Consider the following 14,223-nt stretch of genomic DNA (forward strand, 5'->3'; position numbering starts at 1 on the left):
TGTCTCCTCTTTGCCACCTGATTTTTACAGCAAAGCTTTTTTTCTTGCACTTTAGTAAAAGGTTTTCATGTTTCTATTCTGTAGGGAGGAAAAACATTATTGTATTATTCTGCAGATGAATTTAAGCCCTCAGATCCTGTCTGGAACATCCCATGTCTGTTTGTTTGAAATTCCGGGGCCTTGCTGCAACTTGCCAGCTCTTATGCTGAAAGCATTTGAATTCAGTCTTTGCTTAATATTAAAGACTAAAGAACAAGTATCTCTGGCTGCAAGTCAAGTCAGGTTTGTTTGTACTGTTTAGTATCACAAACACAATGTCCTAATGGGTTTGCTACAGGCTCATAATAGCCGTGGCTCACCGCCAAGTTCAGGAAAAGTTCTCGGGAATCGTTTCTAAGAAATTCAGAGGTTCCTGTTCAGGTGTCACATGCATAGTTTAAAACCAAATCTGATCATTAAGTTAAGTTACTGTAACTCTTTGCACCTTGGAAATCGCTTAAAAGAGAGAGCCAAAATAAGAACTGCGATCTGAGGTGTGAATTACAAATCATTTACCCAGTACCAGGTAAAAATATGGACAACCACACTTAATTCAACTGTATATCTTTGAATGCTTTAGAAATAGTTTCCTTTACTTATTCCAGTCTTGTGTTCAAACAACAAACACCTTTCTGTCACTTTGCAAATGTAAAAGCAACATTAGAGGCAGATTGTTGGAGTGGTTCTCTCTTTAGATGAAATGTTTGAACTTGAAGCTTCAGCTGTAGCTGAGCTTTTCAGGAAATCCTCTGAGGGCAGGTCAATACAACATCAGCAATTCACAACTTAGATCAGTTCAGTGGACAGAAATTACATTCAGTTAGGGGAGGGGTTAAAAAAAAGAGTCTTCTAGACTCTAAATGAAGAACTGGTCCAGGCAGTGTGCTGGAGACACGCCTGGAAAAATGCATTCTGTGACTCAACCGTGGCAAGTCTTTACGTGAGAGGCCAAAACAACAGGATAAACGCTTCAGTTTTCTCTGGTTGCAATGAAAGTAAGGAAACAGAACAGAGGAAATTGGGGCAAGATGAGAAGATATACCAAAAAAGGAGCAGGGAATGTCTGATAATGAGACTCATTAACGAAAAGACCCACACAAACAGATTACATAGAATAAGGACAGAACAGAGCGGAGCACAGAATTGCTCATATTTTCAGTACCAGTGTCTGTTACATAATACTTTATGTGACAAAGGTTAGATTATCAGCCGCCCACCAAAAAATCTCAACTATGAAGGGTCCACATTCGTCTCGTGCCATTTCCTTTGTCGAAGGCTCCTCTGAAAAATCTCGTTTTACGACGTTAGGTGACTAATTCACTTTTATCAAGCCAAGTCATGATTGGTCACTATGCTTCAGGCAAACTTGTATTGTTCCACGACAGGAAAACATTATTGCTGTAACTAAAGTTACTCTCATTTCCATTGCATCTAATTGTGCTGGACCTGGTGGAAAACAACCATCTATTCCAAAGTTTCTCCCACCAAAAGCCCAAAACTCAACAACAGTGAGTTAGATATATAAAACAATGGAAACTTACAAATATTTACATTTGTGGCAGATGGTACCAGTGAGTTTGGGGGCATTTGTCAAATAATCTGAATTATTGACACTTAAGATTCTCTTAACCAGCTAATTGATGCACAAATATGTATTCATCTTAGGTGGGCCCAACAAGGACCTGCGACAGCCGGGAGAATATTTCTGAAAGTTCAGGCTGGTCTTAGAGTGACAGTTACCTCAAATTTTAAGGATCACTTGACTTAAATCACACACACACACACACACACACACACACACACACACACACACACACACACACACACACACACACACACACACACACACACACACACACACACACACATATTTTTCTACATGTTATATCAACATCTAGTGCAAATCTATCATATTTCAGCTGCCATTCCACAGCAAAGGTGAAAGTGGGTTTCCTGAATGTTATTATGATAACATTATGATAACATACTAGAAAGAGTGCCTGCTAAAATACACTTTAATGGTTCCAGTGAACCGTTCATGCGGGCGCCAGCTGATGCTATTATTTTTTGTGGAAGAGTATTCTGCTGTTTGAGTTTTGCAAACTTCATGGTGCCATGCAGTGCCACAGTCGACAAAGAAATCTGAAAATCTCAGCAGAGCAAACTGACCGCCCACCCCCGCTACATGGCTCACTGACAGCAGGTCTCCTTCGTCTCTCTTACAGTGTAAATACTGGAGGCGTCCGTTCAGAATAACAAATTCCTGTGCTGGGTGGATCCACATGTCAGCAGGGATGAAACAAACCGAGGAGTGGGAGGTTCCTGCTCTGCCCGTCTCAAAGTACCAATCAACCTTAAAAAGTTATGAGGGCGCTGCTCATGGCAGCAATCTGTGCAGCCAATGAGAGAGGGCCTTATGAAACACATGGAATAAGGAAGAAAAAAAAGAAGAAAGTCTGATGCCTTAGTCCAACCACAGAACCTCTAATCCTTTTCTGGACAGGCCGTCTGCTTTACATTGTTCTGCATGGGAAGATTATCTGTTCACTGCAACTACAGCTCTCATTCTGAAGTTAATGCAGTATGTGCTGCAGTATGTGGACCTCTAGGACTCGTCCTTGTTCTAATAAAAACACACTCAAAATGCAAAATTATAATCTTTAATGAAAAATAATCACAACAAATCTGCATCTCAGTGCAGTGAAATATAAACACCCTGATGTCATTGACTGCTCTTTGTTCTCTACTGCATGTACACAGGAAATCCTTTTTAAAAACAACAACAAATACAGACAGTAAAATGCAGCAACTTTCCAAGCGTTAGATAAATAATGAAAAATACAGTTCACCACGAGAACACACGTGTCTGAGTCAGAGGGAAAGACTGCACACAGTTTGAACCAAACATCTTGAGGCTGGGCAAGAGCAGAGGGAAAATCTTACACACAAAGCCACATGTGTTTGTAAAACCTTACTCACCAAACCAGTGAGTGACTCATGTATTTGATCTCAAGGCTAAGTTGGTCACTGCATTGCACAAACTGGCTTTTATTTTCTGCAAGAGCTAAAGAAATGTAAACCGTAAAATAAGTCCCTACAGCAGAGAACACATTCTCTTGTAGTGCAGAATTTAAACTTTTAAAACCATATACTGCAGTTCAGTCTCTGAGAAGAAGAACAATCTTCTATCAAGTCTTTTAAGGAAGTCGTTACGAGGACAGACAGCTTTCCTTTTCTGTCTTTTTCATAAAGTCTGTGTAATGTTCTCAGTATCTCAAGACACGACGACATTGTACGAGGGTGCTGGACTGTCCGGGGTGCGTTTGTCCGCTGACTTTAGAGCATTTGCCTCCATCAGTTTGCTTCCGCTGGACATTGAGTGGGTGATGACCTGACGAGAGTGATGGGCTGAGCTGAGAAACTCATGGCAGCGTTTTCCAACTAAGTAGAGGATTTCAAAAAAGGAGAGGAGGATGCAGGTCAAGCTGGTGACCACCATGAAGATGGTGAAGATTCTTTTCTCAGTAGGCCGAGCGATGAAGCAATCCACCGTGTTGGGGCAGGGAACCTGTGTACACTTAACGAGATTGGGGAAGCTGTAGCCCTCGTAGATGTGGTAAACGAGGTAGACGAAGGTGGCGTCCACGCCTATTTTGAAGACCAAAGTGAGGACATAGGTCCACCACAGGCCTCCGCGCTTCTTGCCCGTGTTCTGGTAGAGACGCTTGCAGTTCTCGCCATACTTGATCCGGTTTTTCCGCTCCCGGTCCTCCCTGTAGGCGACGTGCATCACCACCAGGAGTGAGGGGCAGGTGACGAAGATAAGCTGGAGGGCCCACAGGCGCACATGGGAGACGGGGAAAAAGTGGTCAAAGCAGACGTTGTGGCAGCCGGGCTGATTTGTGTTGCATGTGAAGTCTTTCTGTTCATCTCCCCACACCTTTTCTGCTGCCACCACAAACACCATAACCCTGAATAGGAAAACAATAGAGAGCCACACTCTGCCGAAGGCTGTGGAGTATTTGTTCACCCCGCTGAGGAGGCCCTGGAGAAATGCCCAGTTCATGATGACTTTGTTCACAGCCTGTCTTCTCTTAGTGCTGATGGAAGACAGAGGAACGTGAGGTTTAAACTAGCCTGAAACAAAAGAAAAGCGCAGTCCAGTCACAAATCCATCAAAAGGGAGAAGAAACAAAGTGAGGAGGAGCTGGGTCATAAGCGTACACATTCACGTGTTTACACGGATTTAGGGCAACATTAAAACACACAAATCAGTGTAATACGAGCAGAAAATAGACTAAAAACAAACAGAGTGTGTTTTCTGTTACAAAACTTCAGACTTTTGCGTTCATCTACGTGCGGAGTCTCAATCGGACAAGTCAAACCAACCTTTCAACTTCACAGTTTTAACAATCCACGCGCAATAGCGCAAACCAAAGTAGACAAAAACCACTTAAAACTCACTGAAACAAACTGGCTTTGATATCCGAGCAACTCCTTTGAAGATGTCTGCGAATACTCACAGTTTAAACCCAGATGTCGCGGTTCAGAGTCGGAGCGCAGGAGCGGAGACGAACCTCGCTGATGAGATTCTGGGAACATTTCCCAACAGGATGGGCGTGCAAGGGGCGGACTCTCTCGTCTGTCTCGACCTCTCAGTGTATTCAGGTGGAATACCTCTGCTCCACCTAGACCTGTTCAGTCATCGGGAGTCATTTTGGAATAAAAAAAATTCCGCTGCACTCTTTGGTTTTTCGCTATTCTTTTTAAACGGACACTTAATCCGTTAAATGTGTGGTGCTGTACTGGATCCTGTTTATGAAATTTACATGTTCATGTGGGTTAAGCAGAAGTTTGTCTGGTGGACATTTGTGCAAAATTGCAGCTGTTAGATTTATTTGCATATTCGCTGATAGAGCTCACGAAACAAAACGCCTTAAAAAAAAAGTGTTCTGTAGCGCCAATATTCACATTTCTGTTCTGCAAAGTGTTAAAATTCGTGCCCATTTAGATATATTATGCCTAATTTGCGTGTTCTCTTTGCTTTATATTTTGCAGCTCACATTAGATTTTCCTGGATTGAAGACAGCCCCGCGATCTTTAAAAGGAGGATAGTCTTCAAGTGAGTTGCACCAAAACCCAGGTTAAGATCAAAACGATTATTTTTAAACTGAATCATGCAAGAATAAAATTACAGAGCATATTAGGTCCCTTTAACCCTTTAAAACCATACAACAGTAAATATTTGCAAGAAATGGCCTTCATTGTGCAGCTTTGAATAGGTAAGCAGATAAGAGGATCAAAGAAACATGCATCAAGTTTCATTATAAAATGAGTTTATTGAAATATTTACATGGCAGAAGATCTGGTTTCATAGTACAAAACAGCAAAAGATCATCTTCCTCTCAGACATGTGCTGCTTTCATTCACACACACAAACAAACACACACACTTTGCTTTTTGTTCACACATACTCTCCACAGTCCGAGATGATCACTTTCTGCTTCGGCTTTCCGTCTTTTGTTCCCTGAGCCTGCAGAGAGAAAACAACAAGTTATCTGACGTGACACAATGGTTCGCTTTCAGTCCTTTAAGAGTGACATCTGCACCGCCACAGTAGTTCGAGCTGTCTCTGCAGATCATTCCAGAAACAAGGAGACATGCATTTAAAAGCTGTGTTGTCAGATTCTGTTCTGAATGTTGTGTGAGCTTTTATATACACTTTATACTAGCACACTAGTTTTTTCATGCCTGCCTGCCACCCCCATATTGCCCTCCACATCTCTCCTCTGCACATCCAAAACATCTCAGCATCGCTTCCTTAAGTTTGTCTCCAAGCTGCACAACCTGAGATGTTCCTGTGAATTTTCTGAACGAAAAGGTTCCGTCCACCACTGAAATGCTCCAGATGCAAAATGAAGCCATAAAAAGTCAGAACAAAACTGTGCTGGAGATGTGTTGAGAAGACACACATCCAGTGTATTTCCAAGCAGAACGAGTGAGAAACTAATAGTGGTTTATTCTGAAAAAGAAGATTGTTTGGGGTTTAAAAAAACAAACAAAAAAATCCTTACGAAAGAGCAGCCTACATGGTTAGAAAGAAAATTCCTCCTGCAGCTTTGACCCTTACCTCCATTGCTCGCAGCACATCCATCCCCTCCACCAGCTCTCCAAACACCACATGTTTGCCATCCAACCAGTCTGTTTTGTCAGTGGTGATGAAGAACTGAGAGCCGTTTGTGTTTGACCCAGAGTTCGCCATGGAGAGTTGCCCTGTGTGCATAGGAGACAACGGTTAGTCAGTCACCCTGCCTGAGCCTAGTTCTGCTGGATGTTGCTTCCTATTAGCATATACTATGAGTAAACTATAAGTAGTTTTTCCTTCCCACTTTCACCAAGTGCTGCACATAGAGGATCATCAGATTTTGGGGGTTTTTGTCTAATACTGTAGACCAGCGGTCCGGTCCGTGACTCGTTTGGTACCGGGCCACGAAAGTTGAGGCTCAGGTGCAAAATTTATGGTTTTCAGGGTTTTTACCCTTAACTCGGTTTCCTTGGATCTTTTCCCGTGTTGTAGTTGTGTGTCTTATTTTGAAAGAAATATTAACGCGTTACCATAGCGACCAGAGAGCATTAAGGGGCAGAGAGGAGGATGTTACTCTCAATGTTGTTGGTGCATTTCAGGAGGACACTGCTAATAAAGTTACACAATTACACAGTGAATTTGCATTTATTTACAAAATACCACAGTTTTTGTCTTGGTTTTATCATTTTATTTTGTTGTATTTGTCCGCGACACCTTAAAGGCCTGTCCGTGAAAATATTGTCTGACATTAAACCGGTCCGTGGTGCAAAAAAGGTCGGGGACCGCTGCTGTAGACCATCAACTATCTGCTGTTGTGAATCGGCAGTATTTCAGAAAAACTGACTTGAACTGAATGTGGAAAATATGTTGTTACAATGTGTCTGCACAAAGTCTGTGATAACATTACCCAATATTGCAATGATAAAACGTGCCTATTAGCTATACAACCCTATTGTTGTGCTTTATCAGGTCCAGTCTGCTCGCATAAGCACCAAACGCTGAATAGCCTCGATCCACTTAATCAACAAAAGTAAAAGAATTCAAACATGCTTTTACTGAATGAGGTCAAATATCTGAGGGTAAATACATGATATGAGTAAATAAAATAGCTTTTCTTATTCACTGTGGATTTCGCAATGTTGGTACTGCACATGTTCATACAACAGTGGTGAAGAAATTAAGATTTATCAGTCATCTCTATGTCACGAGACTAAAATCATGCCTTTTGTGCAGAACCTGCCTACATACAGCAGTGCTGATAACCCAAACAAAAACCTAGAGCACCATGATAACTGTGTAACATTCTTCGTGTCATTCCTATTTGACAGGGAATGTGCACGTTAACACGTTAATGCTTTCACATCTTTAGCCTCTCAGCAGGTAACAAAAAGTTACAGGTTAGAAGTGGCACTACGAATATTACAGAAACACACACCTGCCAGGTTACAAGCGATCACAGATCGGGTTTGTCAGTGAGATGAGTCTACCATAGCGGATTTGTCACTGCAAACTGTGAGCTATTCCAGTATTTACTTTCCTTTAGTCAGTTTGTTATAACTCTTTTAAGATGCGAGGCGGTAATTTGTTCTTGCAGGGTGAGCCGCCGGCTAAAAAGGGCAGAGTAAATCCTCAAGTCTACATGGACATAAAGATCGGCAACAAGCCAGCAGGAAGCGCAGTCTTCCTGCTGGGGGGGGGGGGGTTAACATAGTTAATCATGTAATAATAATAATAATAATACATTTTATTTGAGGGCGCCTTTCAGAAACCCAAGGTCACCTTACTAAAAAACACAATTAATAAAAGGAACAGTAGTCATAAAATACATAAGATAAGTTAAAATTACAAAACAGAGCGTGACAACAGATAAAGTATAAAGCCTGTAAAGTACTTTAAAAAGAACTTATTCTCATCTATAACGCTGACTTTACTGACTCACCGTCGCTTTTAGAGTTCAAACCTCCACCAGTGCGGTTCATTCTTCTTTAAGGCATTACTGTAGTTTTCAGGCTAATAATCCTGAAGTGCTAGAATTACACTTAACTTTAACTTTATGTTAAATGGTAATTACCAATACTGTTAATTTAAATAACTGTTAATTAAAAGTTAGATAAAAAGATCATTACAGCAGCTCAGTTAAATGTGTGTCATGACAAAGGAAGTTTGTCATGAAATAAATCGCACTTGTTTGATTCGTGTGAATGCGATTGGACCAGGTCTGTTACATTTGCTAACCTGTGACTGAATTCTTGACACAAGGTTGCCAGCGAGTTATTTGCGTTTCCTCACTTGATTTATGAGTTTTCAGCTACTTATGCAACATAATTGCAAATGTCACCATCAGCTCTTCAGTCGTGTCACTTTTCAACACTATAGCAATCACAGGTTTGAAACAAAAATGCTGGTGTGTCCAGTCTGACTTTAGGAACAGGAAGTAAGAGCCAACACACCTTTGTCTTTTGTTGCGCTTCTTACGTAAATGACAAAAGAGCTGATTCATACTGAAAGACCCGTTTTTCAAGTGTTAACACTAATTACACAGGAAAAGGTAGCTGATTTTTTTTAACTGGAATATATAAAAATAACTCTCCAGTATTGATATGTCTTAAAAAAAAAGCTACATCAGGTAAAAACCAGGAGTCTTGCTGACACGCTTCACTGCACCTTCTCAGAGCAGCATAAACGACTGCTCACCTGGAGCGGTGTGTTTAAGGACAAAGTTTTCATCATCAAACTTCCGGCCATAGATGGACTTCCCGCCGGTGCCGTTGTGGTTGGTGAAGTCGCCTCCTTGGCACATAAACTGAGGGATGATGCGGTGGAAGCTGCTGCCCTTGTAGCCGAAGCCCTTTTCGTGAGTGCACAAGCAGCGGAAGTTCTCTATTCAAAATAAAAGAAGATTTAATCTAACAGATACCACAGTTTCTTTCTACAAACATGGAGACCATTCAGAGAAAGAAGAAAACTCTGGGAAAACTTTGGGATGTGTAGCATATACACATACACACCTGCTGTCATGGGAACAATGTCAGCCCGGAGCAGGAAGCGCAGTCTCCCTGCTGGCTTGTTGCCGATCTTTATGTCCATGTAGACCTGAGGATTTACTCTGCCCTTTTTAGCCGGCGGCTCACCCTGCAAGAACAAATTACCGCCTCGCATCTTAAAAGATTTATAAAGTCATGACCCCACAGAGACACAGATTAGAAGTGAAATCCTCTCACCTCCTGAGCTGTAGTTTGGGGTGTTTCTCCAGCTGCTGCCTCTGCCTCAGCTTCTTCTACGGTCTTCCCAGAAAACTTTTTCAACCAGTCATCATCCGACCACACTGCAGGAAAGGCAGACTTAAAGTTTCAACCGCTACTTCTTTTTAAAAAAAAAAGAGACAAACAGGGTGTACCCCGCCTCTCGCCCTATGACAGCTGGGATAGGCTCCAGCGCCCCCCGCGACCCTGGAAAGGATAAGCGGAAGCGAATGGATGGATGGATGGATGGACAAACAGAATGGATGAAGTGTTTATTATTCACCTGGTCGAGAAGAACCTTCTTTGATTCTCATGGGCTTGGCGATATTGACGCGGACAGTCCTTCCAAAAAGTTCAGACTCATTCTAGAGGGATAAAAAAACATTTTAACAATAATCAGGCAGATAATTTTATTTAAAATTACAAGGTTCCTGACAGAGTGATGTTATCTGTGAGTGTCTGCATAACGGCCACAATAAGAGCTGCTCCAAATCCCGAACTACTAAGGAAACCTGCTTCAGTGCTTCCTTTAATACCTCCTTTAGCAGATGATACACTGGACTATCCTTTATGACACTTAATGAAAACAAATTATTAGGTGACTGTCTTGTTTTCAATCATCTGCCAAGACTTTCTACTATTTAGGGTCGTGGTGGGGTCAGAGTCTATCCCAGCTGTCATAGGGCGAGAAGCGGGGGAACATCCTCGACAGGTCGCAGGGCTGACCCAGAGACAGACAACCGTTTGTCCGCAAATTCACACCTAGGCCAGGATCACCAATTAACCCCCCCGACTGCATGTCTGTGGACTGTAGGAGGAAGCCGGAGTAACTGGAGAAAACACTCTTGACTCTTCAGCAAGAAGGTAAAAGACATAAAAGGGTTCATTTGATGCTGTTTTTTGGCTATTTGATGGGAATAACGTGTCTTTGGTGAAGCAGTTATGTGAGAAACTTACCATGTTATCAATAGCTGCTGCAGCATCCTGCAGAAGATGAGAAAGAAGCCATAAATGGGTTATGAGGACAGAAATATGTTTCACCTGAAGTCACCAATAACCACTCAAGTGACTCACTTTGGTAAATTCCCGGCTCCTAAAACTGCAACATGCAGATGAATAATAATTAATGACTAATACCCAAGTTAATACTAACCAATGATGACACGATCAGCGGTGAACAGACAAACTAATCACAAGGAAGTGGAAGGTCATTGCAATTTAAATTTAAATAAAAGTATAGAGAGCAGACCATCACGTGCATAAAATAATCTGTGATAGGGTCATTTCATCAAATTAAAAAAAAAGATGGATATTTCAAAAATGAGAGAGAAAATGGTGATTTGGTACGTGGTGTCATACCTGAGGAATTACACACTCGAGATGAATGAAAATTTGTTTCCTTCAGGTGTGGTGTGTGTTTCCTTATGTGCCTTACTAGGGGATTTATGCTTCAGCGGGAAATCTACACTGTAGCTACATTATAACTGCAAACCCCTTTGAAACCCTACGACCTAACCTATAGTATAACATGACGTCCAGTTCCCTCAAAATCTAACTGCCGTGGTCGATGCAGCCCACAGCTACTGTGACTGGCCTGCTGCTGTCAAGCAAATTCCTGGAGGGCGATGGCTGAAACTATCAGAGTAGATGAGAGAGAATTTACAAAGAAGTGGAAGAACTGGAGGGACAGGTATGTTTGACCCTAAAAAAAACTGATCACATGAAAGCACGAGGACCCAGGAGGAAAAAAGTCCCAGCGTTTTATTTGTTTCTATCATGGCTTACAGCATGTAAGCAGCACGACACGACTGTTATCTATAGCGTTATAGAGAACAGGTTTTTAAAATGACACTAGAAGAATGTCCCAACAGGTTCATCCCCGTGAAGTATTTTTAGTAAGAATTTTAATGACAGTAGGAACCGGACATTTTGCATAATTCCTATTAAAAATACATTTTTGCCTGGAGTTTTTTTTACAGGAAAATCTGACCTGACATGGATTGAGCCAATGATATTTGTTCCATTGCATATCATTTACATAATATCATTAATAGGCTAATATTAGCACACTGCAGGCTGTATAAGCCGGACTCACCTCTGCCAGCTCAAATTCGATGAATGCAAACCCTCTGTGCTTCTCTGAAAATGTAAAACACAAGACAAAGTGAACACTTTCATCTCTGTGCTGCTGCAGGGTTTATTGTTAATCGTGGACAAAACGGTCCTGATCTTACCCGTTTCATAGTCCAGCGGGATCTGGATGTCGATGATGTCTCCGAAAGGAATAAAAGCTGCATGGAGCACCTTCTCATCCACCTCTTCTGCCAAACCGCCTGACATAAACACGCATTTTTCAGATCCGCATTTTAAAAAAGGGAAAAACATTTCAAACAAATACAGTGTACAGAGCTGGGATAACGGACAGTATTTACATGCCGGGTTAAACTAACGTGCGCTCATTTTTCCGGCTAAACTTCTCTCTCCTGCGTCTTTGTCGTGTTCCTGACATGCGCAGAATTACTGCTACGGTATAGATTTATAATACAGTCGTAAACACGTCAGCTACACACATCTAAACAGCGAAAGTTTAACAAAAAACAGCCATAACGTACCCACATACAACACCCGCTTGTTAGCCGCCATATTGGATTTAACCCTTCAACTTTGAACCCAGCAGCTTCCCATTGGTGGAGAGAACCCGAACTAAAACAAGCAGCCTCAGATTAGTGAGCTCTACCGCCCTCTGTCGGAGGAATCTCCCATTATCGCCAATAAACTGCATTTTACTTTAATTTGGACTACATTTATAGTTTTAAAGCCACGATGCAATCCGATCTTTGCTTTGATTGAAAAGAAAAATATTTAATTTATTTTTGTCCAAGACTGTCCAGCTTAGTTATTAAGACTATGTAATCAAATTACAAGAAATAAGTAACTTTAATCAGCCTGGTGCAGAGGAAAGATGTTAAACAATTTTATCAATGGGTCCCTCAAAACAAATGAAGAAACCCTTACAGGCAAACTTCCATGTTAGTAAGCCAAAAATAAAAGTAATTGACAAGCGTACAGAATTTTGTTTCAAGCGTTTTGAGAGCAATGCTGTCAGTCATCAGTGTCAGTGATGGCTTCGCCCAGTGGCCAGCAAAATTTGAATAACGCATTTTTAAATAATCTAAAGAAATTCCAACTATTCTTTATAATCCAGTGCATTATTTTACAGTTTAAAGTAATCTAGAGTAACATTTTTTCATATAGCACTTGTCTAGATAAATTTTACAACAAAATACTAAAAACATAAAGATGAAATAAATGATCCAGCAGGAAGTTGTTTTTTTAACTGAGTTTTTAGCTTTTAAAAAATAAATAAAAATAAAGATACCAACGCGTCCACAGATGTAGGCTCAGACAGAGAGCCAAAGCCTGCAGGCCGCCACTGAAAAAGCTTGGTCCCTTTTAGTTACCTTCTCTGATCACATGACCTCAGGGACCTGCTGGGGATGTGTGAAGTTAAGAGTTCCTGATGTATGCTGGTGCTTTACTCATGCAGAGCTCTGAAGGCAAAACCAGAATTTTAATGTGGACTCTGAAGTTAACTGGGAGCTAGTGCAACTGAATTAGCAATGGTGTGACATGAGTGCTTAGAAGACTTAGAAGTCACAGTCTGCAGACCTTCCTAAGGATGTTTTGTTGAGACAAGTGAATAATGAATTACAGCAATCCAGATTTGATCAAGTAAAGCCATGAGCAACAACTTCCAGTTCACAGTGTAACACAATGGAACACAACTTTTTAAGACTTCTTAGTGACAAAAACAAGAGCAAAGCAGGATCTAACGTGAAGGCTGAGTCAAAACTTACTCCAAGGTTTCCAACAGAAGACTTAGCAAAAGTGGCAAGAGGACCTAGAGTTTCATTACTTTAGGCATAAAATTATTAAAGGCTCCTGTTTTCTCCTCATTAACTTCTAATAGAGTCAAACTCCCTCTGCAAAATCTTTAACTCAGAAACATCTTGGAGCTTAAAAGAGTTTACAAGGTTTGCCATGCTATTTATATTCAGCACCTGACATTTCCGAATAATGGGACCCAACCCTGCCAATAAAATGCAATATGTGGCTGTTTAAGCTAAATGGAATTCAGCAGTAATTCATTTTATTGTGGACTCTCTCCTGCGATGGTGACAAACCTTTTGTGCGTGCTGTCACGTTATCACGATGACTTATTAGGGAGCTTAAAGAGGAAAAAGAACTATTCAGTTCCTTCATTGCCAAAGGTGTTCACAACATAAAACATCCTGATTGTGTTTCTTTATTTGCACTGGAGTGAAAGACAGTAGACCTTCAACACCCATAATTATCCACCTGCAAACTAATTTCCACACGTCTCTCCTAAGTTAGATATTTTCTCTCTGCCTGAACCCAGTCCTTTAAACCGTCAGAGAAATTAATCACAAATAGCAGAAAACAATTGCAAACTTCTAGATTCCTCAAAAGAGTTAATAGGACAAGCTAAAAATAGAGTTTGATATTTTACTACAACCTATTAATTCTTTGCAAAATTTGCATTTTCAGTCATGTGTAAGCACTGCAAAGCCACTTTTATTCCCACTAGATAATTTGAATATAGGGAAACTTTTCTTGACTTTTTTTCCTTCTTTTTGATTTAATGCTAAAAAAACAAAAAAACAAACACCCTAAAAAACACCAAACACAACTTATATGTTTTTAATACTTGTGGAGATGTTACGATGTTTTGGTACTACTTGGTAGCAAAGTGTTTGTCAGACACTGTTGCGCTTTAGTTCATTAGTGTTTGGTCATTAATAGGTTTTGCAGTTTTGCCTCTGTACACCACCACAG

General features: G+C 40.9%; 2 protein-coding genes across 4 annotated transcripts; both read right to left on the minus strand.

Moving 5' to 3' along the window:
- Nucleotides 1-2,683: 2,683 nt before the first annotated feature.
- gjb10 (gap junction protein beta 10) lies at nt 2,684-4,703 on the minus strand. Of its 2 annotated transcripts, none has more exons than XM_031728084.2 (2): nt 4,504-4,703; nt 2,684-4,176 (listed from the first exon to the last, which is right to left on the minus strand). In XM_031728084.2, exon 2 carries the CDS (start codon nt 4,103-4,105, stop codon nt 3,314-3,316), a length of 792 nt encoding a protein of 263 aa, XP_031583944.1. In that variant the 5' UTR covers nt 4,106-4,176; nt 4,504-4,703; the 3' UTR covers nt 2,684-3,313. The 2 variants fall into 2 exon arrangements, with proteins under 2 accessions (XP_031583944.1, XP_031583943.1); XM_031728083.2 differs by having other exon boundaries at nt 4,563-4,702.
- Nucleotides 4,704-5,358: 655 nt separating this feature from the next.
- ppie (peptidylprolyl isomerase E (cyclophilin E)) lies at nt 5,359-12,052 on the minus strand. Of its 2 annotated transcripts, none has more exons than XM_031728085.2 (10): nt 11,979-12,052; nt 11,601-11,699; nt 11,462-11,505; nt 10,324-10,350; nt 9,650-9,731; nt 9,346-9,449; nt 9,133-9,256; nt 8,819-9,004; nt 6,170-6,312; nt 5,359-5,572 (listed from the first exon to the last, which is right to left on the minus strand). In XM_031728085.2, exons 1-10 carry the CDS (start codon nt 12,007-12,009, stop codon nt 5,504-5,506), a joined length of 909 nt encoding a protein of 302 aa, XP_031583945.1. In that variant the 5' UTR covers nt 12,010-12,052; the 3' UTR covers nt 5,359-5,503. The 2 variants fall into 2 exon arrangements, with proteins under 2 accessions (XP_031583945.1, XP_039459755.1); XM_039603821.1 differs by lacking the exon at nt 11,979-12,052 and adding an exon at nt 11,817-11,971.
- Between the last annotated feature and the right edge of the window lie 2,171 nt (nt 12,053-14,223).

Source organism: Oreochromis aureus, linkage group 19 (genome assembly GCF_013358895.1).
Source record: "Oreochromis aureus strain Israel breed Guangdong linkage group 19, ZZ_aureus, whole genome shotgun sequence".
NCBI classification, from domain to species: domain Eukaryota; kingdom Metazoa; phylum Chordata; class Actinopteri; order Cichliformes; family Cichlidae; genus Oreochromis; species Oreochromis aureus.

Bases quoted from the DNA above. Each gene is read 5' to 3' on its own strand.
- gjb10 (XM_031728084.2), bottom strand. From the start codon at position 4,105: ATGAACTGGGCATTTCTCCAGGGCCTCCTCAGCGGGGTGAACAAATAC.
- ppie (XM_031728085.2), bottom strand. From the start codon at position 12,009: ATGGCGGCTAACAAGCGGGTGTTGTATGTGG. The intron at 6,313-8,818 runs GTGAGCAGTCGT...CTATGCACACAG, and splicing joins CCTTAAACACACCGCTCCAG to GGCAACTCTCCATGGCGAAC. The intron at 5,573-6,169 runs GTAAGGGTCAAA...TTCTCTCTGCAG, and splicing joins ATGTGCTGCGAGCAATGGAG to GCTCAGGGAACAAAAGACGG.